The sequence below is a fragment of the Carassius gibelio genome, chromosome A8, assembly GCF_023724105.1.
Source record: "Carassius gibelio isolate Cgi1373 ecotype wild population from Czech Republic chromosome A8, carGib1.2-hapl.c, whole genome shotgun sequence".
In the NCBI taxonomy this organism is placed as follows: Eukaryota; Metazoa; Chordata; class Actinopteri; order Cypriniformes; family Cyprinidae; genus Carassius; species Carassius gibelio.
This window is the reverse complement of record NC_068378.1, coordinates 18,725,602-18,751,302: the sequence shown is the minus strand read 5'-3', so window position 1 is coordinate 18,751,302 and position 25,701 is coordinate 18,725,602. Positions and strand designations below refer to the sequence as shown.

Sequence of the window (25,701 nt, the reverse complement as noted above, 5' to 3'; positions counted from 1 at the left end):
ATGGAGAGTTAGAATACTATTTGGACCCTTTTGCGAAGGCCCCACTCTGTCAACCTAGAGTACGCACTGCTCCTCCTCCATCACGTGGCTTGTTTTCAACATAACTTGGCATTTCATCATGTGCTTCTTTCCTCCAAGCCTCACTCTGAACCTTGCGTAATCTTTACGGCTGTTTTCATGGCTGAATATATAAGCCAAAAACACTGGGAGACCAACCAGAAAGAGAGACAGGTGGACAAGGTGGACAAATGACTTTAAGTGGCATTTAATTATTTGACCACCCGAGAAAATAAAGACACTGAAAAACATATATAACTACTGACAAAACCTTATGAGTTAAGGATAAGAAAGTTTCACTTTGTTTCTAAGAGAGTGTACAGGAAGCTGAAATAACTCAGGTATCAAAACTGCCATGTCTAGGACTAAAATAGATATTTCACTTGGCTCATTCAAGGGATCGAAATCATCAAAGCTTTCATTAACACCAGTGTGAGGATACACACCTGACCCGTCTATCTCAGACTCAGCATGGCTGTAAAACGTGCCTGTGTCACGATCATGTGTGCCAGTGAATGCTAACATTCCCATCCATTCAATTAAGGGCATGGAATGTTGAAGTTACAGTTCAGATGAGACAGTTGTGTTTTATAGAGTAACAAATGTCGTTTTCTAGTGGTGGATAATGCCCATGCATTGTTCCTATATAATCTACAAGAAAATATTGCTCTTCATCAAAGGGTTTCCCAAACATTGGTGAAATGTTAATAATGAATTCAATCATGAAATGTAAATAAATGATTGTAAAGTTATATATATAGGCCTATATGTTTTTTTTAACCTGACGTGACCAACCACTGAAACTGTAAACTGTGAATGTGTTAGGTTACTGAAAAATGTACATTAAATCTCAGGGAGTACAAATAAATATTTTAGGTCAAACACACACACACACACACACACACACACACACACACAGTGAGAGAGAGGTGTAGATCCCAACCTCATACATTATAATGAAACTGTAAATTAGCACATAATTGTAATATGTCAAAGAAACACATTCAATTCGCTTTGTTTCTGACGTTTCTTTGTAATTATTTGTGAAATTTAGTAATAATTTGTGAGTTTTCTGCCACCCAATATATATATATATATTGAATTGGTATTTAATGAATACCAGTTCTTACCAGCTGTTTAAAACCTCAGCTTAGTCATTTGGGGTTTCTGACAGTTAATTTGTCTGTTGCAGAATATTGCATCAGGCTAAATGAAAGCTAGTTCGAATAGTGTATACACACGACGTACGATTTGGATTATGAACATTAGAGTCTTAATCATTCTTTTGAGTGGATTCTTATTACGGTATCAGTAACAGTTTAAAAATATTTTACATTTTTAGTGATAAAAAATCAGCAGACTAAAGCCCATCAGCGCCTCTATTCACCTCAGGCTTAAATCCTAACGTTCGTCACCAGCCCACGTGACTCTCGTTCTCTCTCAGTTTGTGCGGAGTGTGTGTGGTACGTGTTTACAGAGACTAGGGGGCTGGTCTAACTGAAGGAGGTGGGTACAAAGAGGCTTGAGATTATAAAACCAAGGATCGCTGTGTGTCTTCTTTGTACCTTCCACGCATTTAGTCCCTACCGCCCACGGCCACCATCTGCTGCTCCCGAAGCAGAGGCTCATACAACGGCGTCAAGCCTGGAGCTTTTAAGACAGTAACGGGGGTAAGGACGAGCTTTACATTCAGCCGATAGATCGGGATTGACAGAAGAGCAAACTTTGATTTTAAAGGATGCGGCGCAACGGTTGGATTTGGTTCACTGTTGGCAGATCTTTGGAAATGGAAATGTCTCGAAATTACAATTTCATATAAGTTATTGCTGTCATTTGTCTTTGGGAGGATTTCGTTGCTTTACATTGAATTTAAGATGCTGGTGGACTCATTACTAGTCAATATTGCGTTGCAAACTGTTTTTGAATCATTCATTGTATTCATTCAATGTGTTGATTCGTTGAACATCACGACTGCATGTGATTAACTTTAGTCTCATAAGGAGAGTAATGTATGTCGTTGAGTCAATAACGGGCGGAAATGGCGAGCTTTTTCCACCGGAGTTATTCTTGGCACAAGTTTCACGGGCATGTAAATGCAAGTGTCTTCTTGTGACGTGACTTGCTTGTACTGCGCCTGTAACTTTAACCTTATATTATCTGTTTGAGGTGTCGATTTAAAGGGCCAGTTCATTCAGAAATAAGAATTGTCATTTTTATTTAAAACTCATATCGTTACAAATCCCTACCACTTAATTGTTTTTCGGAAACACAATGGAGACATTTTGCAAAAGAAAAAAAATAAGTCTTTGTATTCATTGACGTTAATGAATGGTGGTATCCGAGATCGTTAATCCAGGTTGATCTACACCTCCAGTGAGCTAACAACTTATTATTGGTCTATCCTTACAAAATGCTATAGTCGATTTAAAGTTTTTTTTATATATATATATAGCGCACAAGTCGTTTGGACTGCTATTATGGTGATTCTGAATCTTTTTTACAAATGTATAATTATAATTCATAATGTCAAGGGTAATAATAAACAAATTATTCCCCACAGGAATCCGTTTAAAGTACCACGGTTCCTAAGACATTGGATTAGCTGAGTGAAATTTAGCACTAAAGCTAAAACCACCGTTGTCGACATCCACCAGTCCCACAAATCCGAACAAAATGGTGCAGAACAAGATCACTGAAGTTACCGGATTCCATCGCTCTTTTAAGGTGAGAGTGCAATCTCACTCGCCTCCACTGCTGTTGCATGAACAAATGAATTGTTTTGGCATTAGGCAATGGATCATGTCACATGATAGGCACAGATGCTCATTTATTTATACTTTGATCAGGCTGATTACATTGCATAGGATATCAGAGATCAACCATTAATTAAACATTAAAGCGAATGCCAGCAAGCTCTTAGTTGTTCATTAGAAGCCTAGTAATAAGTGACTGTTGAACTGTTTAAGTCTTGAATAATATATTCTTTTATCTCCAGGGCCAAAATCCCTTTGAATCTGAGGAATTTTCCAAAACAGGATCCCATCTCCTTGAATCTTCCTTTGATTTTGATTGTTCCACCCGACCTGGTAAGTTGATGTTTTATCTACTGTTATGGAAACACCAATAGGAAGACCTGTCCTGTTGGCAGAAACAGTGTTAACATATTATCTTTAAAGATTAGGGATGAATACCTTCTGGTTATAATCAAGTTGCTTTCAGTGCATGTTTATATCACAGCTTATCAGGTTTTCAAATTAGAGTTTTCTTTCTGTTGTGATGTGCAGACATGCTATCCAGCCAGCCCATCGACATCCCAGATGCCAAAAAGAGACACAAGAAGAAAAAGAGATGCAGGGCAACAGACAGCTTCTCAGGGCGATTTGAGGGTAAGTGCATATCGCATGGAGTTTTCTATTTTTGCAAGGCGTTTACATTTCTCCAGGGAAATTATTCAAGCATGCTTTTACAGTTTGACAGGTCCAAATAGGTTCAGTTGTGTAATAATAACACTTTTGTTTTGATGTCAGATGTATATAAACTGCAAGATGAGGTGCTGGGAGAAGGGGCCTATGCCAGAGTCCAGACCTGCATCAACCAAATCACCCACAAAGAATATGCTGTGAAGGTAAGATGCTTTGCAGGTTAGACGTTGACTGTGACTGGCACTGTTGCATGTGATTGGAGAAGGCATGCTAGATATCTGCAAGCTGTGGATGGCTATGTCATGTTCAGGCCATGCTTATTAAAAGCATACTTGGGTTTGAAAATGTTAAGATTACTAAATTCATTCACAACTTTTTAAATCCGTAAACCGCAAACTGAAGTTTTTGCAACTGTCTGTGTAGTTTATCTAAGCCGCTTTCTCTTAACCATGTGATGTTGTTGTTCCCTGACACGGATGGTTGAACAAACAGTGCCTCTGTTGTGCTACTGTAGTTTAACAAGTTCTAGAGCAGGCTTAACGGAAAGACTTCATTGTTTTTGTTAGACCGGATAGAAAGCCAACCAATCAGAAATGTTCAACAGTTACATGCTCTTACTGTTCAGTGCTCTCATTGGCTTGTAGGTTGTACTGTAGCAAGAACATAATGTACTGGAAAGTCTGATAAAACATAAACCTCAAAAGTAGGAGGGGCTAGAGTGGAGTTAAATCCTTGAAGGGTTTACCTACTTTACAAAAAAATTTTTTTATTGCAGAATCTAGAACAAAAACATGTTAGGAAACGTACATTGTGTGCCAGAAATATGTCTGCTTTTTACTTGACTGATTTGAGGAAGTTGTGATTGTTGTGACATTTTGCATGTTTTGTTTTGTGTCCTGATGTATCATTTAAAAACTTTTTTTTTTTTAAACCCTATATTTTGTTAATTTTCTTATTTTTATCAGAATTTTAAATTGTCTTCCTTTTTAAAATTTAAACCCAAAAGAGGAACAATATAGTATGTTTTATTTTAATATAAGGTCCTCTTATAATCCAGCCAAACAAAGACAATTTAATGATTTAGGGATGAGTTTCAATCCCTGAGGGGGATGGATTGTTACAAGCATTAGATCAGTTTATGCTGGGATGGGTTTCAGACAACTCTCACCAGATGTCCTGCCATCCCCCTCCTCCTTTTAGCGTAGTTTTGGTGTCCTGGTCTGAACTAAAGTTAAGCCTGAATGAAAACAACTCCAGTAGCAGCCTCAGCCGGGCCTGAGTAGTGTTTACAGGCATGGTTTGATTTACAGACAGCGGTCAGACTCTATAGGGCGCCTTTCTAATTTATGGGCGCTCTCACTTGCATCGTATAGCAAAACGTATTTGCCAACATATTGTGAAAGCTTTTCTGTGCAGCAAATAACATGTTTAGACTTCAACTAGGTGAAATCTGTCACCACATCCCTCAGGTTGCCTTAAGCATTTATAATACCCTGTAATTGTTTTTGCGGCTTTTGAGTAGAGATTGCTGACTCAGCCGTGTGGCAGCAGTGCTAGGGTTTTGGGAATGCGCTGGCCTGCAGGCCTCATTCTTAACCCTGATACGCATTGTGTGCTCGCCTGCACGCTCTCAATAGCTAATCCAGGGAGCCGGAAGAGCCACACAGAGTCAGGAAAACACAGAGGCCTCGCATGGGGGAGGATGTGATTCAAAATAAATAGTAACTTCTGCTTATGTATTTGGTCATTGGTCTTGGAGGGATTAAATTAATGGTGTGGGCCCCTCGTTTTCAGTTTCTAAGAACTTTTTAATGTTAGTTTTTTTGGAGGGATAGTTTACCCAAGAATAACAATCTGTGCAAAACAAAAGTGTTTTTTTCTCCATACAGGGCATACAGGTCCAAATCAACATTAAGATCCCATTTGCTTTATTCAGTTTTAAAATGTACATATCCACTTATATGCAACAACACGCATATAATACAAAAACAACACTTGATCATTCACTTTTTTTGGTTAGCTATAACTTTGAAATGGATTAAACGGCAGTCTATATTTCCTTTGGAAGTTGATTTATAATCAGATTGTCACTTAGATTAAGGAGCAGTTGTCATTTTAGGATGTTGTTTCTCACTTGGCTTTGATCCTAACCTTCCATTTTTTTAATTTATTTTTTTACTCTTAGATCATTGAGAAAAGGCCAGGACACAGCAGGAGTCGTGTTTTCAGAGAGGTGGAAATGCTGTACCAGTGTCAGGGCCACAGGTAACCCATTGTCAAACTTTTATGTTGCGTGTTTTAATAACCTGCCACTGTCGACAAGGTGGTTTTGACTCCGATCTTTTGTCCACCCAACAGAAATATTCTGGAGCTGGTGGAGTTCTTTGAGGAGGAGGACAAGTTTTACCTTGTGTTTGAGAAGCTGAGAGGAGGTAGGTGTGCTTCTGTGGTGTTATGTAACTTTTGAGAAACCTTACCCAGTCTTCCCTGGGCTCAAAGACCAGCCATGAGTGATTTAAATTGAGACCCTCTCCATTGGAATGTATGGATTGCATGCCCTGGTGTTAATTGTTACAATGTGTTTTTTAGGTTCAGTCTTGGCCCACATTCACAAGAGGAGATACTTCAGCGAGCAGGAAGCTAGCATTGTGGTGCAGGACATTGCGAGTGCACTGGACTTCCTTCACAATAAAGGTATGCGAACAGACTGGGAGGAGTGTTTTAGGCCTGGAAAGGGGAGATAAGAAATAGCTGGGGAAGGGGAGGTTATGGGGGCTGTCGGAAATTGAATCAAGTTGTAACTTGATCATAGTTCATAGACTAGCTTGAGGGATGCACACTGGACTTCTAGGTGAAGTTGTGGGTTTATGTTTTATTCCTGTCAGTACTGTTGGGTGAGGGGTTGCTAAGCTAATTTTAGTAGCACTTAGCAACAAGCGGTTTTGGAAACATCCGCCTATCTTTGCCCTGTCTAATATCTTCACTTAGCCTGAATACCACACAACTAACTCATGACTTGTGTGTGTGCTTTTGTAGGAATGGCCCACAGAGACCTGAAGCCTGAAAACATCTTGTGTGAGCACGGGGACAGGGTGAGTCTTTTACGACAGCATGATTGCAGAGTCAGAGATTCAGATTATACTTTGCATTTTTGATCAGATTAGTCGAGGTTTCCAAGCAGACTGTAAACACTCAGTGGTGGTCAGTTTTGGCTATAGTCATTTCTGAGCAAAGGTTTTTGATCAGATTTTCTGTTGATGTGTTTCTTCCAGATTTCGCCTGTGAAGATTTGTGATTTTGATCTGGGCAGCGGAATTAAACTCAATAGTGACCGTTCGCCCATCTCCACTCCAGAGCTCCTTACTCCAGTGAGTGTCTTTGTGACCCTGTGAACACCGATTCACCCAAACTAGGAATTGCATTTGACTGAAAAAAACAAACATGATAAGCTGTTAACGGCCGCCTCACTGTTGTTTTGAAGTTTATGGATAAGATGTGCACATTGTCAATGTCGTTACTTATCAGGAGGACCTGCTTTAATGCGATTGATGGATGTAGAGTAGTGTCAGTAGAGTAGCTTATTCTCATTGGCTAATGTAATCATTCTAGAGACTGATGAGGTCAAGGGCTGGTTTATTACCACAGTGGAACTTTTAAGAGTTTAATCTCTGTTTTCAGATAGTGGAGCGCCAGTACTGAGCCCATCCATGTAGTTATCAACTTCACAGACTTGTGGATAACATTTGGCTTACAATCTTAAAAATGATCCCAGTTCCTGTTTCTTTCTAAATATTTGAAATTGGGTTTATTATTTTAAGCTTAAGAGTTTATCTCTGCTGTGTGCTTGTGTGGGTGTTAGCACAAGATCTGTCTTCACCTTGATGGCTTTGAATGATTTGGGCAAGACAGGCAAGAACAGGTGATTTGTTGGGGGTGGACAGTGAGAAATCCTCTGCATGGGGCTTTCAGGGTAACCTGAGTTGGCTCCAACAGCTTGTTGAAAAGACTATTTGTGGACTGAATGGTTAAAGGGTGAAAGGTTTTAGTGTATCTAGTCAGTAAACCAATGTGGGGGTTGTCTTTGTGCTTGCTTTATGGGCATCTCATGTGAATCTGCAGTAGAGGAGAGGGTTTGATTTAATGCATTGCATGTATTTAAAGAGATCTAAAATTTTGTCATTTTCTCAAGTCCTTATCATTTTCAATTCGTAGAACTTTCTTCTGCAAAACAGTTAACACGGTTAAAACTGTTAAATCATTCTTCAAAATATATCTTCAAAATAGTACTTTTGTGTAGGTGAAAAGAAGTCCTATAGGTTTTGAACAACATGAAGTATTTAATATTTTGGGTGAATTATCTCTTTAAAAATTCAGACTTAGTTGTGCAGTGAGAAACACCTTGAAGTAGGAAGCTTCCAGATTTGTAAGAATGTTTTGTTCTTGGCTGCTTCCGTTTTTTTCCAAGAAACATGTCCTCAATCAGAAATTTATTTATTATTATTTTTTTTTACTTTGAGCCAATGTTTATATAGTTCCAATTTTTCAATTGTCATTTCCCACTTCTGGACAGCATGAGGAGAATTTTGTCTTTGTGCTTCAATTTCCTGCCGTACCTTCTCCCTTAAGCACAGTTTAGATTCCATTTCTCATTTGTTTTTGTCTCTGTGGATTTCCTCAAGCCTGTCTGGGCATTAGTCTTTCAGTCAGTCTTACCACCCCACACCTAGCAACTGTTCTGTGATTGGTTTGGTGAGAGGGCGGATGAAAGGGGGAGGAGCATTTAATGCACTCTGGTCATACACTCAACATGTTTTTCTTTGGCAGGATCCCAAGGATCTTATCAGTGTTTTTCTCACCGCTAGCTTGATGTTAACTCTGTTTATAACTTGATTGCTTTGCTTCTTGTAAGATTTTCCCTTTTTAAAATAATTATCTTTTTACAGTTACCGCAGGCTTTTTGCGTGTGCGTGTACTAGTCTGATCATATCACAAATGCTTCAAAAAAAAAAAGTCGCAGTTTCTGAGAAGTGCTTGTACTTCCTGAACTGAGTAGAAAAGCGCTTTCTTTTGATGATCTTGCACTGCATGTACTCTTATACTGCGTGTTAACCAATAACCGCAGTGGAAATTCATGCATGTATAGATGACTCGCTCGATCAGCTGATGCATGCCTTACCGCCAACGACAAAAACACACGAACTGACTGCGCGACTACTAAAGCCAGTTAGTCCTTCCTTGGAAAGCCCCATATGTACTCATGTGATAGATGCTTGTAGCAAGTGACTGATGCAATGCTGAGCTAGTCTTACAGCTGAAGTGTGTCATGAAACTGAAAATCTGTTGCACCCTTATCATTCGAGACCCAGACACAGATCACAGAGATAGGCTCACAAGCGAGTCAGAGGAATATATTTAGGTTTTATGAAACGCGTGGAAACTGCTGCAAAACATGAGCCCTTATTTGCCAATTACAGGTCGCTCTGTTTTCCTGGTTTCTAGAAATTGGGTACACAGCTGACTGGTTACATGTTGTAGCAATGTATATGTAGCTTTGGATTGGTCGTTCTTTCTGAAAGTCTTTTGTTCAGGAGTGGGGGTGGTTGTGAAGTGAGGGTATTGAGAGGCGGAGAGCCAAAACAGCGGTGTGGATGGGGGTTGGGTGCAACAGTGGACGCTTTTGTCTGCACTCGGATTCCTGCACTGCGAAATAGCATTACATAAGTGCAAGAAGGCGGAGCAACAACGGCAGCTGGGTTGAGGACGACAAAAGAAACAAGTAGAGCAGACCGACCGCTTCCTTTAACCTCAGAGACACAAACCAAAACATGACCAAGTTGCAAACACCTGTGAAAATATACAGATTGGTCATTACAATCACTGGATTTGCAGCATTATTGATTTATTCCAAATTGTGAACTTCTACTTTGTATGATAATAAGTTATTATATGGGCAAATTATTTATGTCATGTAGGGTTCAGATGTTGGCATGGATGCGTCAGAACTGAAGTATACAAATTCAGGGAAGGTCTGGGATCTTTGATTTCTTGGAATTTTTTTTTATTGCAAGTTATTTTGTAACACTGACCTCAGTCTGAGTCGCCGCATAATTATAGGGTCTTAATGCAGCAAGATGGCCCAGCCTGTCGAGGAAAACTAAAAGAAACCCAGTTCTGCAGATTCTTCCAGAAGGGTTTTTTGTCCTGCTGAACTACTGAACCGTTATTACAGAGAGGTTTTATCGAAAGATTTTTCGGTCCGTGTGGCGATGTTGTTGCAAACTGAGTGTGTGTTGCGGTTATGTAATGAAGCATGGTATGTGGGTTTTCTGGGACGCACAATTTTTTTTTATTTTTTTTTTCTGTCCCAATGCGCAACCTAGTTTTAGGCAGATGCTGTCGGAGCCCGAACCAACAAAGCAGTGTGCACTTGCAGCTGAGCCCTCAAAACACTCCATGACTCACTACCCCGCCTCCATCTGTGACATAACAGACGTTACCCTGGTTACCTCAATTAAGGATCTGTACGCCACCGTCACATTTTCTATATAGACTGCGGCAGAAATGTGTTTCATAAGCAAGAACCAGGGATGAATACTTTAGCATTCAAATAGATAATCTGTCGTTATCCACACTTTTCCCCCCTCCACTCCAACTAAGCGCGTGGCGCGATCTGCTGTTTACCATGTGATTCTCACACTGTTGGTTTCAGACAGGCTTAGGGCTCTCGCATTAACACATGACATTTGTCAGCTAGATGCATGAATGTGAACAAGGTCATCCACAGTTAGGAGAAAAAAATTTAGAAAGTACATAACACATAAAAAAAAAAAAAAAAAAAAAAAAAAAAGTCTTAGCTCTGTGTATGCTCGCCACATTGCATAGCCGATGTGACTGCCATTTCAGTGTTTTTGCGTTTTGACTGAAAAGACCCATGTGCTAACGATTACTTTCTTCTTATCTCTTCTTGCTCCCACTTTAGTGTGGATCTGCTGAATACATGGCGCCGGAAGTTGTGGAAGCCTTCAATGAGGAGGCGACCATCTACGATAAGCGCTGTGACCTGTGGAGCCTGGGTGTCATCCTCTACATCATGCTGAGCGGTTACCCTCCCTTCGTTGGCCACTGTGGAAGTGACTGTGGATGGGAGAATGGAGACCCTTGTCATGCATGTCAGGTAAATCACACTACCTAGTCTATTCAACCACTGTGTGAACAGTTATAAACCAACATCAAAACTATCATACATATCAATGAATACATAATCATATCTTGCTTCTTTGATTCCCCCCAGAACACTTTGTTTGAAAGCATCCAAGAGGGCAAGTATGAGTTTCCAGAGAAAGAGTGGGCTCACATTTCCTCAAGTGCCAAAGACCTCATTTCCAAATTGCTTGTGCGGGACGCCAAGAAGCGTCTTAGCGCTGCTCAGGTTCTCCAGCACCCCTGGGTACGAGGGGTAAGTTACTGATTATTCAACAAAACTTCTGAGTGTCATTTTAGCAACCTTAGACTGTATCTTCATGATTTTCTACTGTCTTCTTTCTCCAGGGTGCCTTTGACTGTCTCCCTTCTTCTATCCTGCTTCCAAGGTGAGTTGAGTTGGTACCAGCTTTTCTGCTAATACATGCAGCTTGTAGCATCCTCATCAAGCTAACCTCATCCTTCCTTCCATGCTCACAGGAACAGCAGCACTAAGGACCTGACGTTCTTTGCGGGCAAGGCTGTTGCCATGAACCGGCAACTAGCTGAGCAAGACGACCTGGAAGAACAGCAGCTGCAGGACTCCCCTCAGGTCGTCACAGCCAGTTCCACCTCCATGCGCCTCTCCCCTCCCTCCAACTCTAAACTGGCCAAGCGCAGACAGAGGAGTAGCCTGCTGAAAGGAGCACCTGTGTCTGCCTCCGAGCTCAGGCAGCTCCTGGCACCGCTGGTCATTGTGGGAGACTGTGTTTGATCAGCTGAGCTGGGCTCCCCGTGAACAATTTTCCAATTTCAAATGTATCTGCTACCTTTTGTGCAAATTCCTCTCCATTTCGTCTGCCCACTTGAATGGGACCCAGCCCTTTCCTAAATGATGGTTCAGTTTGTGCCTGTTGCAAATCCAGTTTGCTCCAGCAAGAGCTCCTCCAGCACTTTGATCAACTCGACAGCATGGCAATTACCTTGCGAGCTCAAGGCGAATGAACTGGACTCCGTTTAGGATAGAGATTGGGTTACACAAGCCATTCAGAAATTAAAGGTAGAGCGTAAAATACCAGCTCCGACACCAAAGGTCTAATACCTCCCACCTCCTTCCCAAACCTCTTTTTGTGCTGCTTCCACGTTACAACTGGATCCACTGTGAATTTTCTCTATGAGAGATACAACTGCATTTGTTTTTCAGGAATGTTCTTCCTGTATTTGTGTGTGCATATATCCCCCTCCCCTTCAGCAGATACTGAAGATACTGGTATATGCTTATGCAACCCTGATGAAGGCTATTATGACTTGCATTACTTTAGCAGAGATCTTGTATAAGTGTAGCGAAGCTCTGATAATAGTGCCTCGCCTAATTTAATGCATCGATGTCCTTCCCCCACAGCCTTTTAATTGCGACTAGAAAATCCCCTGACTGACCGTTAGGAATAGCTAGTTTTTTCTTTGTTATTCAAGCACTTCCAGACTGTGTCCTTAAAGATAGACTATCCCAGCAGTCTGCTTTCCCCTAGTTGAGGAACCGGTAAATGCATTTGATTTAGGGTGTATAGAAGGTTTTTGCCTTGCAAGACTCAAATTGGAATTGCAGCATCTGGTGCATCCAAACCGATATCTAGGAAACTCTTAAAGTTTCCTGTAAATTTCACCAAAACCGAATCAATAACCGTTAAGAGTGACTATAAACCTTTACGTATCAGAGAGTTCAGGCTTCGAGCTTGTACCCCACTTTGTTTATAGAAATATTGAACTGTCAGATTGTGGATGCCACCAAAAAGCAAACTATATAAATATTAAGAGGGGAGGGAGAGATTATTTTCAAGTAACATAAAAAAAAAAAAAAAAAGCATTCCAGGAAAAAAAATATACGTATTAAAAAAAAAACTAAACAAAAAAAGTCTTCCAAGAAAATGTAGCTGTGTAATTGAAATGGTCTAAGAAAGTTTACTTGTTTTTCTTTTTTTTTATATATACGTTAATGGTTGACTCCAGTGCAGAGTGTGCCACACTGATGTTTCAAACGTTGAGCTTTCTTTAACTTTTTATTGAAAGAATATTATTTTTATGCAGGTGCTGTTCAAGCGGAACGTTTTCCTTTTTTATAGTTATGTTACTTTATTCATGTTGATTTATATGCTGTAAAGACTGAGAAGAGTGAATGTGAGTAGAGTCGGGGAGAAAGGAAGGAAAAAAGAGAGGGCGTCATCTAGTCTTGTACAGATCTGATGTTTTACTGTTTTCGTTCATCATTTGGAAATGGCTTCAGGGTTGTTTAAACTCCCCTTTTCTCTCCGAAATGATTGGTTGCTTGATCGTTTTAGTAAGATGCATCAGTTATAGCCAAAGTGCACTCGTTTCTATAATCGAATGCACTGAGGTATCTGGTTGTGCTGATCTTGAATCAGTTTTAGCCAGTTCAGAAGACACCGCATACTTGGTTGAGCTGAGCACAGACCGTCATTCCCTCTCTGAGGTGCATAAAGCATTTGAGTCCAGACTTCTGGATTCAGATTAAGTCTATAAATTCTGCAAGCATTAATGTCACCAGTGGGAGTTCAAATCACCCAAGCATATATTGAATGTTTTCAGAGAGTCACCTCTTCTGTCGTGTTGCTCTGAGATGCTTTGAGAAACCTAATGGCAGCCCTTGATTTTGAAGGGCCCATTGTGCTGATTATTATGACACTGATTGTAACCTTTTGTTTTTTTTGTCTTTCTTTCTTTAAGAATCTTTTTACAGATGCAACTTTGTGGGTTTTTTATGTCTTATAGTAAGACTTGAATTGTATGTGCTAAAGTTTCCTCATGTTTTGTTCAGGAAACTTCTTTTGCCATAATATACAAATGGCAAACGAAAATGTCCATAAGCTGAGATTTAAAGCAGTTTTTTTTCTGGAAAGTACCATTTCCACCACTTCTGTTCAGTATTTTATCTTTCTCCATTGCTTTGGTATCTTGCAGAAATCCCAAGTGTTTGGGTTTGTATTTTCTGAAGAGTCTGTGGCGCTTGGCTAGTCCTATGAAGTCCCTGTGCCTCTGACAAAAGATTCACCACTCTTTTACCCATATTATAGTAATGGGTCGCCTTGAATTAACAGATCTGACTTGGATTTTCAAAAATGGGGGATGTAGAAAGTTCTCATTCAATGTCCCTGTTTTACACAGGGCAATATTAGCCATTACAAACAAGTGTAAATTTCCATAATATGAAGTTTCTAGGTTTTCTTTTTCCCCAATTCAAAGTTTATTGGGATAATAGTATTCAGACGCACAATTGTTTATATATCTATATCTAATGTGACCCTCTAGTTCGAAGGCTATTGTTTTGGGGGTGTTGTCAGCAACACTTATTAAGAGCACTGTTTGTCCATTTCCAAATTCAAAACTTTGTCAAATAATAACTGGGGGGAAAATCTAAAATGGGGTCACATTTAGGGGCAACAGGTATTGATTTAAAAAGCACTTTACTGTACAACGTGGCTGACTGCAGTTCACACGAAGCTAAATTTATGACTGTTGTAACAGAATTTTGTATCGTTTTGTACAAAACAAACCAACAAAAACGCAATAAAATGCTTTGAACAGTGTTCTTGTTTTGTCTTCAGTGTTTCTGTAAAGTTGAACTTTATCAATCTCAACCTCTGCCTGTGTTCACACAGAATCACATTCCTCATATCACATGCTGATAGTGCAAACATTGACACTTCTAATAAAGATCAACCTCTTCGAACAGGTTCTGAAAGTGACTGATCCTGTTGACATAATCACAGGTCGCTATCACCTGAGCGCGAGTCCCATGATGCATTACGTTACTAAGTCAACATGACTAGAGCTGCTCTAGAGAAGTGCTGATTTTCAGGGCCGACTACATAACAGCGTCTGGTGTAAACACTGTAAAAGTTAGCTAGCCCACGGTTGTCATAAAGATCTAAGAGCAGTTTAGCAGCTCACTGTAAAAGTGTGGGTTGGACATGAACTCTCGGAGGAAGGAAGTCAACAAACTGTTTTGATCACACTGCTATGTGTCCTCCACAAGTGTGAACGTACATAAATTGAGGGCCATTATACTTTTGCGTGTATATATTAACATTATTGATATTAGCAGAACCTATAGAATATTTATAAAAGTACTAGAATGGATTTTTTTAAACTAAAATAAAATATTTTTCTATATCAGGATTTTAGGTTAAATATTTGATCTGGAATTATTATTATTATAAAAAAATAACCAAAATCCAGGCTCTCGTGTTTTGCACTGTGATAACGGTCATACCTCTTCATACTTTGTGCTTATGCTATGCCTCCCTCTAGTGTTAGATGAGCACTTTCTTTCTCTGATGACCAATGCTCTCTCATTGGATCCTGGAGACTGTTTAGTGCTAATTACCCTGTTAAGATGTGTTTTTTTTAAAAACGTGTGTAATTTGCCAATGATAAATCAGGATTTCAAATTACACCCAGTTTTTAATAGGCTAAGATGTCCTGTCAGTTAATAGTTGAGATTGTATTCAGGTGTGCGCACCTTTATAAAAGTCGGATCAAAAGCATTGTAAAGGGGTTTAGAGTTTCATTCTGTATTATGCAACTTTCTGAATGAGGGCTGTTTGTGGTTTATATTCACCTTGGACAAGTTGTTTTTGTCACTGGGCTCACTTGCACATGTGTAGGCTATTTGTATGTATAAGGTGAGTATTGTTTCATTTAAATTGCTAACAATTGTAACTTATAAACTATTACACAAACTCCCCACCCCCCCTTTATTACCCTGCTGAAGAAAAAAAACAATTTTTTTCTCCTTGTTTCCTCTTCCCCAGCTTGCTGCAGCCAGAAGAAGCTCCATCGGGGATGAATAATTTGAACGCAATTTTTGACTTCTAAAATAAAGCCTTTTGTGCGTGTGTCAGTTATGAACACTTCTCAATGTGTGCACTCCTTTACACTCCCTTGACCTATATTCATCTTAAATCACGAGAACCACAAATTATTCGATTAAAACGAGATGCCAAAGGCTTGAATATAAAGCCTAAAGCCGAGGCATTAACATGTTTCAAGATAAACTGCTTTCAAATAAAGCAGCTTCTCGATTGCAGAAGCGCGGTGTAGATAGCGTGCTAAATTCTGACAGGCGGATGATTCGGTTAACTGTATTACGTAGAGAGCGCGACATGCGCTGGGGGCCTTGCGCTCTTCTGTCGCTCATAAAATATGGTGTCGTATGAAGTCTGTTGTTCGAAAGAAAGTGGTAACATACGGATATGCAAATAACCACGCACGTAGTGGCAAAAACATACCAGTTAAAAGGCAGACAAAGTCACACTGGTTATGAAACGCGATGTTGAGGTCTACGGGTTTTTTCCGTGGGATTGACTGCCCGTTTTATTGTGAGAATGCTAATGGGAAAGCCGGTGCAGATGGGTGCAGCAGACCCTACTGTCACTTCAGACACAGCAAACAAAGACGAGCCTCCTCTGGGATATACGACATCAATAAGACTAAAGCGCGTTCTGCGAGTCCAAACGGTGATTAAAATGTGTTTGTGGTGTCATGTTTTCTCTTTGTTCAAATAGTCTTCGGGTTCATGTACATTTAAATGGACAAAAGCTTTCTGCTGCGGAACAGAGACTAAAACAACCCCACAATAGTGCTGTCATGTCAGACAGTCCAATTTATTTATTAAAAATAACCAGTTTCTATAGCTTTTACTGTTGGCAGAACAACTTTGATGCCTCGAAAAGGAAGTAACTGGGAAATGTTTTTTTGTGTCTTTTTTGCAATTAATTGCATTTGTATGTACAAATACAATGCACTATATATTGTTTTGATCCTGTGGTTGATTTTTATTTTTTATTTTTTGTGTGTGACTTGTTTACAGATCAAGGTTGATTTTTGTAACTTGTTTACAGATCAGGGATATGATCCATTCAGCCCAGAGGTTGTAAGACCAGGTGAACATTATAATGGGGAGCCACCGTCGAGCCTGTTGGTGGGACAGGATGTGGACCTGGGTACTGTGGAGCTGGAATTGGTCAATCAGGCCATTGAGGCTGTTCGCAATGAGATGGAAAGGGACAAGAAGAAGCTTTCTCGGATTGGCGATCAGGAATATGAGCCGACCACAAACTCTGTTAAGAGACTGAAACCCAATGTATCATCCCACCAGGGCTACGATCCTGGGAGCCATCAAATGGGCCAAGCGAGTGAATACACCCCATCTCCTTGCTCCAGCAAATACACGTTAGACTCAGACAACAGCATTGCCAATGCACTGGAATATGTGCCCACCTCTGTCTCCAAAAAAAGCATTAAAAAGGTGTTACCTCCCCCGTCCCGTACAAAGTGTAAATACACTCTGGATAACTCCAAACCAACCTCGGACATGGAGTATGACCCTCTCTTGAACTATTCGGCTAAGCTGGCTGTAAAAGAACAAAAGACTTTGTGTTCAGAGGGAAAGGCGAGAAAGAGGTTTTACCCTGGAATACAAGGGGAAGATGAGGAATATGTTCCAACGGCAAAGAAACCAATGTCGATGTCTCCTAAAGCATCTGTCCCAAAGTACACTGCGAGTTTCTCTGAATCCGATGAGGAAAGTTCTGGGACAGAGTATCGTCCAACATCCATAAGCCGAATGCAGCGCAAAGGGATCAACATCAGCCTGAAAAAGGAACGAGAGTCAGGTACGATGGGACAGCAAGGAAATCGAGTGTCTAATACTGATGAGGTTTTCTCACAAAACGAATCAGATTATTTGGAGTCCCAGGATGTGGACAGGACAAACAAAAAGATAGACAAAAAGACGCCTTTGAGTCAGTGGAAAAATATAAAATCTGATAAACTGAAAAAAGAGAAGGAATCCAATAAGAAGAGTCAAAAAGAAAGGTGGGAAAGTTCTACTTCAAAGAATTCAAGTAAAATAGACAAGAACCAAAGTAAGCATGAGGACAGAATCAGTAAGTCTAAGGAAAAGGTGCGGAAAGATGGTTCAGAGTCAAAAAGTACTGATGAAAAGAACAAGATAGTTAAGATAAAGAGTGAACATTGCCACAAGGAAAAAGATAGAGGAAGTGCCAACATCAAGAAGCCCAAAATGGACAAGGTGGTAAAAACCAATAAGGTGCCACCCAAATTCAAAGACCCGAAGAACGGAAAACTTGAGAGCAGCACAAAGGAGAAGGGCAAAAACAAAAGCAGCCATGGTTGCAGCAGCACTAAAGACAAAAGCAAAAAAAGCAGCTTAGTCCTTGATTACAAAGAGGCAAGTGAGACCAAACAGAGGAATCTGAACCACATAGACTTGTTCGGTGCTGAGAGTGCTGAAGAAGATGATGAGGAAGATGAGAGGATAGCGAGGAAGTCGGCCTCTGCTTTTAAACTGGGAAGCATCATGAATCAAAAAAGGAAAATGTCTGAAGATACATCATCGGAAGATGATTCTGAAGTGGATGATGATGATGATGATGATGGTGGTGGTGGTGAAGCAGTGGACTACTCCTGTCTGCAGGATGAGATGGAGTATGATTCGGACCCGATGGACGAGTGTCTGCGGATATTTAATGAATCCAAAGAGGTGAAGATGGAAGACAAAGGGAGACAAGCTAAGCAGGTACCACACAGAGTTTTTATTAATTTCTCTACTTCCATTTCAGTCATTTTGGTTACTCTAAAATGGGGTTTTGAGGTTGTTATGCAAAGTTTTTGCCATTGTACAGTATGTTCTGGGTTTCTTAGTTTCAACTGAAATTTCAGTTTTACTCTCATGTGTGTTTTTAGCCTTCAAAGGAACTGGAGGAGGGGGATGAGGAAGAAACAGAAAGCACTTTAACTACTCTCTTTCCTGGCCAGAAGAAGAGGGTGTCACATTTTAAAGCTCAAGGAAAGGTTTGTGTGAGAATGCTTGTTCGTACATATCTCTCTGTTATTGGTTCCCTGCACTTCATATTTGCATATTAGCTGTATTTGGTGTGCAACAGTTAATGACCATAAGCAAGTCAAGACAGAATCTGTAGCAATTTATACACTGACAAATATATTATACTGTTCAAAAGTTTGGTGTCAAAAGAAATTAATACTTTTATTCAGCAAGGGCTCATTAAATTGGCCACAGAGACAGTAAAGATATCTATAATGTTAAGTAGCACAAATTTTTTTTTTAACTTGAATTGTAATATGAAATGTTTCTTAAGCACCAAATCAGCAAATTAGAATGATTTCCTAAGGGTCATGTGAGACTGAAGACTGGAGTAATAATGCTAAAAATACAGCTTTTTAAAAAATAAATTACATTTTAAAATATATTACAATTTTTTTTATTGTATTAATATTTAACAATATTACTTTTGATCACTTTATTACATTTTTGTATTTTGGAGTGCAAGTATTTTGCTTACTAACTTCACATATTAATACCAGTATTAATATGATGTAAAAAAAGCATTACGATTTCAATAAGAATAAAAAGTAAGGAGGAAAAAAGTTCACCTAAATAAGGTTCATAACCTATACTATACTAATAACTGATGAATCGGTACATGTGTTCAGAAATTGCAGGAGAACAACCGTTAATTATTTGCTTGAATAATTCTCTATATTCAGTCAGGGACATCGCTGAACGCTATGCCGATGCCGCAGCGGAGGATGACAGCGCAGGAGATCTGTTACCAACGCATGCAGAAGGCCCAGCAACAGGCGGCACAGCTGGCTGCTGCAGTAAAAGCTGCATCTGCATCAACCAACCCAAAACAGGGCATCTCTGGAGAGAAACGACGGGTGGCGCACCGGCCAAATGCCTCTTTGCCCTCCTTAAAGCCTGGTATGAGGGGTCCAGCAGGATTAAGTATTAGGAGTTAAAAACACGTTTATGTTTGAGGTTTTTTTTTGGTTGTTTTTTTAGGACTAGCTGATGCCAGCAGTCGGATGTTATCACCCAACAGAGTGGCGACAGATCAGCTTTCAGTCAAAGCTCATACATCGGTGGGCATCCTGTCAAAGACCACTTCCACTGCGGTGCAGAAAAGAGTGGCTCACACCCCCACCATGAAGGTGACGTTACCCTCTAACAGCCCTTCATCAGTCTATTTGCATGTCCTCAGTTAACACTCTGTCTTTGTTGCCCATCACAGAGCTCTGCCATGAAGCGTCCTGTCATTCCTGCAGAATTTGGGGCCAAGGTGCCCACTAATGTCCGCCAGCGTTACCTAAACATCTTCATTGATGAGTGCCTGAAGTTTTGTTCCTCTGAACAGGAAGCTTTTCAGATGGTATGTCATCAAACCTCCATAATTCCAGTTTAGTTAAAGATATAGTTTATCAAAAAAAAAAAAATTATGTCATCAGTTTCACACATTCATGCTGTTCTGAACGTGTATGAGTTTCTTTCGTTTGTTGAACACAAAAGAAGATATTTTAAAGAATGTTAATGACCACATAGTCCACAGTATTTTTTTCATACTATGGAAGTCAATGCTATAGTAAGAAACATTCTTTTTCCATTTATAGGTGAGCAACCCTTCTAATGGCAACTCCTTTATTGTTGATGTGTATATTGTGTCTTCTTCGCTCTCAGGCTCTGGAAGAAGAGAAGGTGGTGTGTGACAGGAGCAGCAGTAAGAACATCTACCTGAACGTCGCTGTAAACACACTGAAGAAACTTCGTAGCAAGAACACACCTTCATCCCCTGCCAACAGTGCGTCTAACACACACAAGCACATTAATACTCCCGTTATACTCTCCTTTCTTCTTTGGATTTATTTGTTAACTAGCAGATGTTCATCTAAAGTGATGTAATGTAATTTCTGTTGTTTAACTGTACAAAATATGTATTTTCTCACCATGACTGGTGCTGTTTATTTCTCAAGAGAGCCCTGCTGTATCAGTGAATACAAAGTGTCAGTCTCATGAAGGAGTTCTTGGTGGACGGCTTGCTGCTAAAACCAGCTACACAATCAACCGCTCCGGCAAACAGCAGGATGTAGACCTTAAAGGTACCTCACTACCACTTCAGTGTTATTCTAGTATCATTTATATATTATTTATTAATAATTTCATCACATTTTATTTTTGGTTCTCTTTATTTTATTTCTTGTTTAGTTATAATTAGAGTACTTATTTTGTTTCGGTTAGTTTCCAAAACAACATTATAAAAAAAATATATATTTCTTTAAATTGATAGTTTTAGGTAACAATGACAACACTAACCGCTTTCTGTTCTGATCTCACTCACCCATGTCCAGATTATTTCTTTAGCATTAAACCAGTCTGGATGATATTATTGGGGTATTTCCAAAGGCTCACCAGGTGTTTTTGCATCATCCTGGTTTTCAGGAGCCATTCTCTACAAAAAACTGAAAAAGTATGCAATGGCTGAAGAACAGCTGCTGGAGCATGGCTACCCCGGACCTCACCCTGAGGTGTCGGGTCATGCTGTCGTCCATAACCTCCCAGAGAAGAAAAACAATGACCGTAAGTTCTATTTTTATGGTCTTACACCAATTTCCTTTGCCTCAATCTTTTAATAAAAGGCCATACCACTAGGTGGCACTACGCTCAAACGTTTATCACCCAGTCAGCCAGTACAGTTTTGTTTTTCATGTACTCATTGAACACGAGTTACATTACTTGAAACATTTGTGATAGATGATATTGTATTAAATTTGAACATATCTTCCCTTACCATAACTTTTGTACTTTTGATTAAGTGTCCTATATATCTTCCTCAGCTTTTTCCAAAATCTGTTGTCGTTGTGGCGCCGAGTACAAGATAAATGCTAACGGCAGCTGTGTGCGTAAAGAGGAGTGCAGTCACCACTGGGGAAGATTGCGCAGAAACAGAGGTGGGTATGTGTACGTGTGAGACCGGATGAGACCGTACAACTGCTTCATCTATTTCATGCTCAACTGACATGTTGTTGTGTCTTACATAGTTCCAGGAGGTTGGGAGACACTTTACAACTGCTGCTCTGGTGCAGTTGGTTCTCCTGGATGTGAAGTTTCTAAAGTAGGTATCATCATGCATCTGCAAATATTGGATCTCCCACAATCACTTCCTAAATCTGAAATAAGATATCAGATGTTTCCTTTTCCTTCAGCAACACGTACAAGATGGGCGTAAAGAGTCCTTGGATGGTTTTGTGAAGACTTTTAACAAGCCATTGCCAGTAGATGGAAATGGAGGCGTCTACGCCTTGGACTGTGAGATGGTGAGAATAACGGTTATTCAAATACTCCCACTCTTATTTTTAGGTGGATGTAAAAAACCTCGTGAAGTAAACAGGATGTGGTCTAAATAGTTTCTGTGAAGGTGATATTAACGATACTACAAGCAGCTTTAATCCTTTATTAATCTCCATTTCATCTCAATACTTGATTTATAGTGCTACACAAAACAAGGTTTGGAGCTGACCAGAGTGACCGTCATTAACTCTGACCTCAAGGTTATTTATGACACTTTTGTCAAGCCTGGCAGCAAAGTGGTGGATTATAACACACGGTAGGAATTGTGTTAAGAGATCTGCCATTCATTTGCCTCTCAGTTGTCTTCAGTTTCAGTTACACCCGTTTCCCTTCTGGCCAGGTTTTCAGGTGTGACGCAGGATGACCTGGAGAACACCACCATCACCCTGAGAGATGTGCAGGCGGTGCTACTGAGCATGTTCAGTGCAGAGTCCATCCTGATCGGACACAGTCTTGAGAGTGACCTGTTTGCGCTCAAGGTTCACACAAACACTATTTCTACTGTCTTCATAATAATACAAAACACAGTGTGTTGCTTGCCTAGTTAGTATTCTTAGATATTTTACGTGTGTTTGTGAAACAAAGGGCCATTAAACAGCATAATAAATAAAGGTACATAATAAAATACCTTAATATTCCAAGCTTGCAGAAGTGTGTGCAGTAAAGTAGCATGCTATCTTTTTGTCCTTTAATCCGTATTTATTAATGCAATGATTCTATCTGTTCTGTGTTTACTAGCTTATTCACTGCTTGGTTGTGGACACCGCTATTGTGTTTCCTCACCGCCTGGGTTTGCCCTACAAGCGTGCCCTGCGCAACCTTATGGCCGACTACCTCAAACGCATCATACAAGACAACGGTGAGGATACTATTAATCTGCACTCATTTGCATCATCTGCATGAATCCCAGCAAAATGTACAGGGTGTTATTCACTCTGTTATTCAACTCTTTTTTGCATAAAGAAAATGAATCTTACTTTTAAGGACCATTAAAGTTATTATTGTCATCAATAACTGAATATAGTGTCATTAGTATTTACTTTGCCTGGACACAATAAATTCCAGTCAGTACAAATACTACCATGTTACTATAATATATAAATACTTCACAATTTAAAAAGAATATTGGCATGTATAATAAATATTTGTATTTTTTGGGTGGTTAAATCTAGCCTCTATGAGCTTCACCTTCTTATCTAGCCGTTGAAGGAATATTTTATAATAGTAGTGTATTATCAAACCCATATAATAACATGTGACACATAAAGGCTGTTAGTACCATGCTCTGGACTGTTTTTGTGTTTCCGGTCTCTTTACAGTTGGAGGGCATGACTCCAGTGAAGATGCCCGAGCCTGCATGGAACTCATGATCTGGAAAATCAAAGAGGATGCCAAGGTGAAGCGATGACCTCTGACCCTGCCAGTTCTCTCACACGATGTTATGACCTTGAAGGATTTTCGATGAACAGAGCATCATAGAGGAAGAGTCACTGAAGCTCTTCATAATGGGCTGTGCGTCACTTGGGTCGGATAAACTGCTTCAGAGTAAACTCTGCAGTTTGAATGAGAGGGAAAGAAAGAGATGGACTGACAGGAGGGATAATGTGATAGATTGCAATGCCTAGACCACCATGGCTCCTAGTAACCAGAGCTATCAAACAAGCAATCTTAATTCCCATCATGCTAAAACTGATCTAGTTTTGGGCATTATTTTCACAAGTGGACATAGATTGAGGAGAGGTTAATTGACCTTGAGTTGAGTTAAAGTATTCTCTGTTTTTTTCAGCAGTACATTTGTTTTCAAAGACCCTAGTCCCACACATCATCAATTGTGAGGGTGTTTTAATGTTCACTCTAGGTGATGTGGATCTGGGAAGGTCTGTGTGTTGCACTCTTAAGTCATGTTTTTCAGCACTGATTCGATGTCAATTCCTCTAGTAATAATGTATAGCAAACCACATAATCAACTATGCTGTCTTGTCTAGCTCCGAATGAGTAAAACTAGAGCATTCTGACATTTTCATGACCCCAATGCCTTGTTAATCAGACTCAGTATTATTATCTGTACTCCAATTAGTACAGTTTGTTTACACATTCAAATTTGTTGGGGATTTGTTCACACAAATCAAGAGCTGACAGGACATTTAGAAAAATAATAATAAACTGTTTAACTTTTATTTACTTTTTTAATTTACTTAAATTTGTATTAAGTTTAAGCTATTAAATGCAGTTTATTGTAAACTGACACTCTAAACGTCACATCATTCATGTAGGCCTGCCACTTTAAACACATTATTACTACTAAAAACACATAACTTTTGATATTTGTCAAAAAAAAAAAGATCAAGATGGATGTACATTGATTTGTAATGTTATTAAATGACATTAATGCCATGAGCTGTAAATAAGTTGTATTTGAACTGTTTTTGTAGTTATTTAGTTTTTCTAAAAAAAAAAAAGCTATGAATGACACAGCTCAAAAATTTTATACCCACCTTAGCATTCATATATATTTATTTTTATTATATATAGAATATTGTGTATGTATACATCTTGAGTATAAACATATAAACTACTGTGTAAACATTCAGTCAGTATAAAGTTTTTTTAAAGATTTATTTCTTTAATTTAGCAAGGATGCTTCAAATTGAACAGAACTGAAGACTTTTATATATTAAGTTCTATTTCGGTTTCAAAAATTATGTTAATAAATGCTTTTGAACTTTCTTTTCATGTTGATAATCATGAAAGTTTCTTCTAAAGTTTCTTGAGCAGTAAATCAGCATATTTGAATGATTACCAAAGGACTAAAGACTGGAGTGATTGCTGCTGAAAACATAAGAGACCTTTTTTGCACAAACATGTAAGAAAATTAATAAACATATCTTACAGACCCAAAACCTTTGAACACACACACACACATATATATATGGGCATGTTTTTGTGACCTATCAGGACACAACTTTTTATAATGACATGGGTATGACACAGGTATTACAAGGAGAGGGTGACTTATGAGGACATAACCCATGTCCCCGTTTTTCAAAACGCTTATAAATCATACAGAATGAGTTTTTTTGAGAAAGTAAAAATGCACAAAGTTTCCTGTGAGGGTTAGGGTTAGGTGTAGGGTTGGTGTAGGGCCACAGAATATACAGTTTGTACAGTATAAAAGCCATTACACCTATGGGATGGACCCACTTTTCACCAAAACAAACGTGTGTGTGTGTGTGTGTGTGTGTCAGCATGTGTATTTCAGCAGCAAATGGACAGGTGAACATGTCCAACTAAATTCTAAACATTCTAAACGCACATGGATGTCAAATCTTTCTTTGTGATTGTTCTCTGATATTTTATCCTAACTCCTCTGTTCCACTTCACCATCATCCTCCATTTATTTTGTGATTCTATATATATCAGACCTTTTCTAGCAGGTGCCTGACTAAGAACTCTTTCTTCAGCAGCTGATTTTTCAGACAACAAAATGACACAAAGAGCCTGTGGAGGCATAGAGGGAAGGCCTATTGTACCCCGCTCACCCTAAGCCCATGTGTTTACCCTGGGCTGCAGCCATCTCATGTCAAAGTCCCGGACCCCAGGTATTAAAAACTGCGGCAGGATCAATATCTCACACAATGTCTGGTGGCTGGGAAGGGGGATGGCTCTTACTGTGTTTATTGAGTGATTTAAAGATTTTAGCATGTGCAGCTTAAAATCCTGGTCATTATCAAGTTCAATCAGTCACTCTTCTGATCACCTTTGACTGCTGGGGTCATGACAGAGAGGAGTGCTGCTCAT

At 39.5% G+C, this 25,701-nt stretch overlaps 2 protein-coding genes across 2 annotated transcripts; both read left to right on the top strand.

Annotated features, from left to right (window-relative positions):
- The first annotated feature begins 1,568 nt into the window (after nucleotides 1-1,568).
- LOC128018755 (MAP kinase-interacting serine/threonine-protein kinase 2) lies at nucleotides 1,569-14,260 on the top strand. Its single transcript, XM_052604498.1, has 14 exons — nucleotides 1,569-1,727; nucleotides 2,618-2,781; nucleotides 3,053-3,143; nucleotides 3,342-3,443; nucleotides 3,585-3,682; nucleotides 5,665-5,744; nucleotides 5,838-5,911; nucleotides 6,069-6,173; nucleotides 6,516-6,571; nucleotides 6,752-6,847; nucleotides 10,459-10,653; nucleotides 10,771-10,935; nucleotides 11,028-11,068; nucleotides 11,160-14,260. The coding sequence occupies exons 2-14, from the start codon at nucleotides 2,731-2,733 to the stop codon at nucleotides 11,431-11,433; spliced, it is 1,428 nt and encodes a 475-aa protein (XP_052460458.1). The 5' UTR covers nucleotides 1,569-1,727; nucleotides 2,618-2,730; the 3' UTR covers nucleotides 11,434-14,260.
- Nucleotides 14,261-15,184: 924 nt separating this feature from the next.
- LOC128018754 (RNA exonuclease 1 homolog) lies at nucleotides 15,185-24,681 on the top strand. The gene is made up of 17 exons (XM_052604497.1): nucleotides 15,185-15,358; nucleotides 15,488-16,192; nucleotides 16,577-18,276; nucleotides 18,444-18,551; nucleotides 19,266-19,482; nucleotides 19,564-19,712; nucleotides 19,793-19,930; nucleotides 20,236-20,356; nucleotides 20,529-20,654; nucleotides 20,995-21,132; nucleotides 21,390-21,503; nucleotides 21,594-21,667; nucleotides 21,759-21,869; nucleotides 22,044-22,159; nucleotides 22,244-22,382; nucleotides 22,642-22,762; nucleotides 23,223-24,681. Exons 2-17 carry the CDS (start codon nucleotides 16,006-16,008, stop codon nucleotides 23,309-23,311), a joined length of 3,648 nt encoding a protein of 1,215 aa, XP_052460457.1. The 5' UTR covers nucleotides 15,185-15,358; nucleotides 15,488-16,005; the 3' UTR covers nucleotides 23,312-24,681.
- The last annotated feature ends 1,020 nt before the right edge of the window (nucleotides 24,682-25,701 follow it).

What these genes read in the sequence shown, in the direction of transcription:
- LOC128018754 (XM_052604497.1), top strand. Translation starts at nt 16,006, where the DNA reads ATGTTGAGGTCTACGGGTTTTTTCCGTGGGATTGACTGCCCGTTTTAT. An exon ending in AAGATTGCGCAGAAACAGAG is followed by an intron (nt 21,504 to 21,593) that starts GTGGGTATGTGT and finishes TGTCTTACATAG; the next exon opens with TTCCAGGAGGTTGGGAGACA. An exon ending in ACGCCTTGGACTGTGAGATG is followed by an intron (nt 21,870 to 22,043) that starts GTGAGAATAACG and finishes CTTGATTTATAG; the next exon opens with TGCTACACAAAACAAGGTTT.
- LOC128018755 (XM_052604498.1), top strand. Translation starts at nt 2,731, where the DNA reads ATGGTGCAGAACAAGATCACTGAAGTTACCGGATTCCATCGCTCTTTT. An exon ending in ACAAAGAATATGCTGTGAAG is followed by an intron (nt 3,683 to 5,664) that starts GTAAGATGCTTT and finishes TTTTACTCTTAG; the next exon opens with ATCATTGAGAAAAGGCCAGG. An exon ending in TGTGTGAGCACGGGGACAGG is followed by an intron (nt 6,572 to 6,751) that starts GTGAGTCTTTTA and finishes TGTTTCTTCCAG; the next exon opens with ATTTCGCCTGTGAAGATTTG.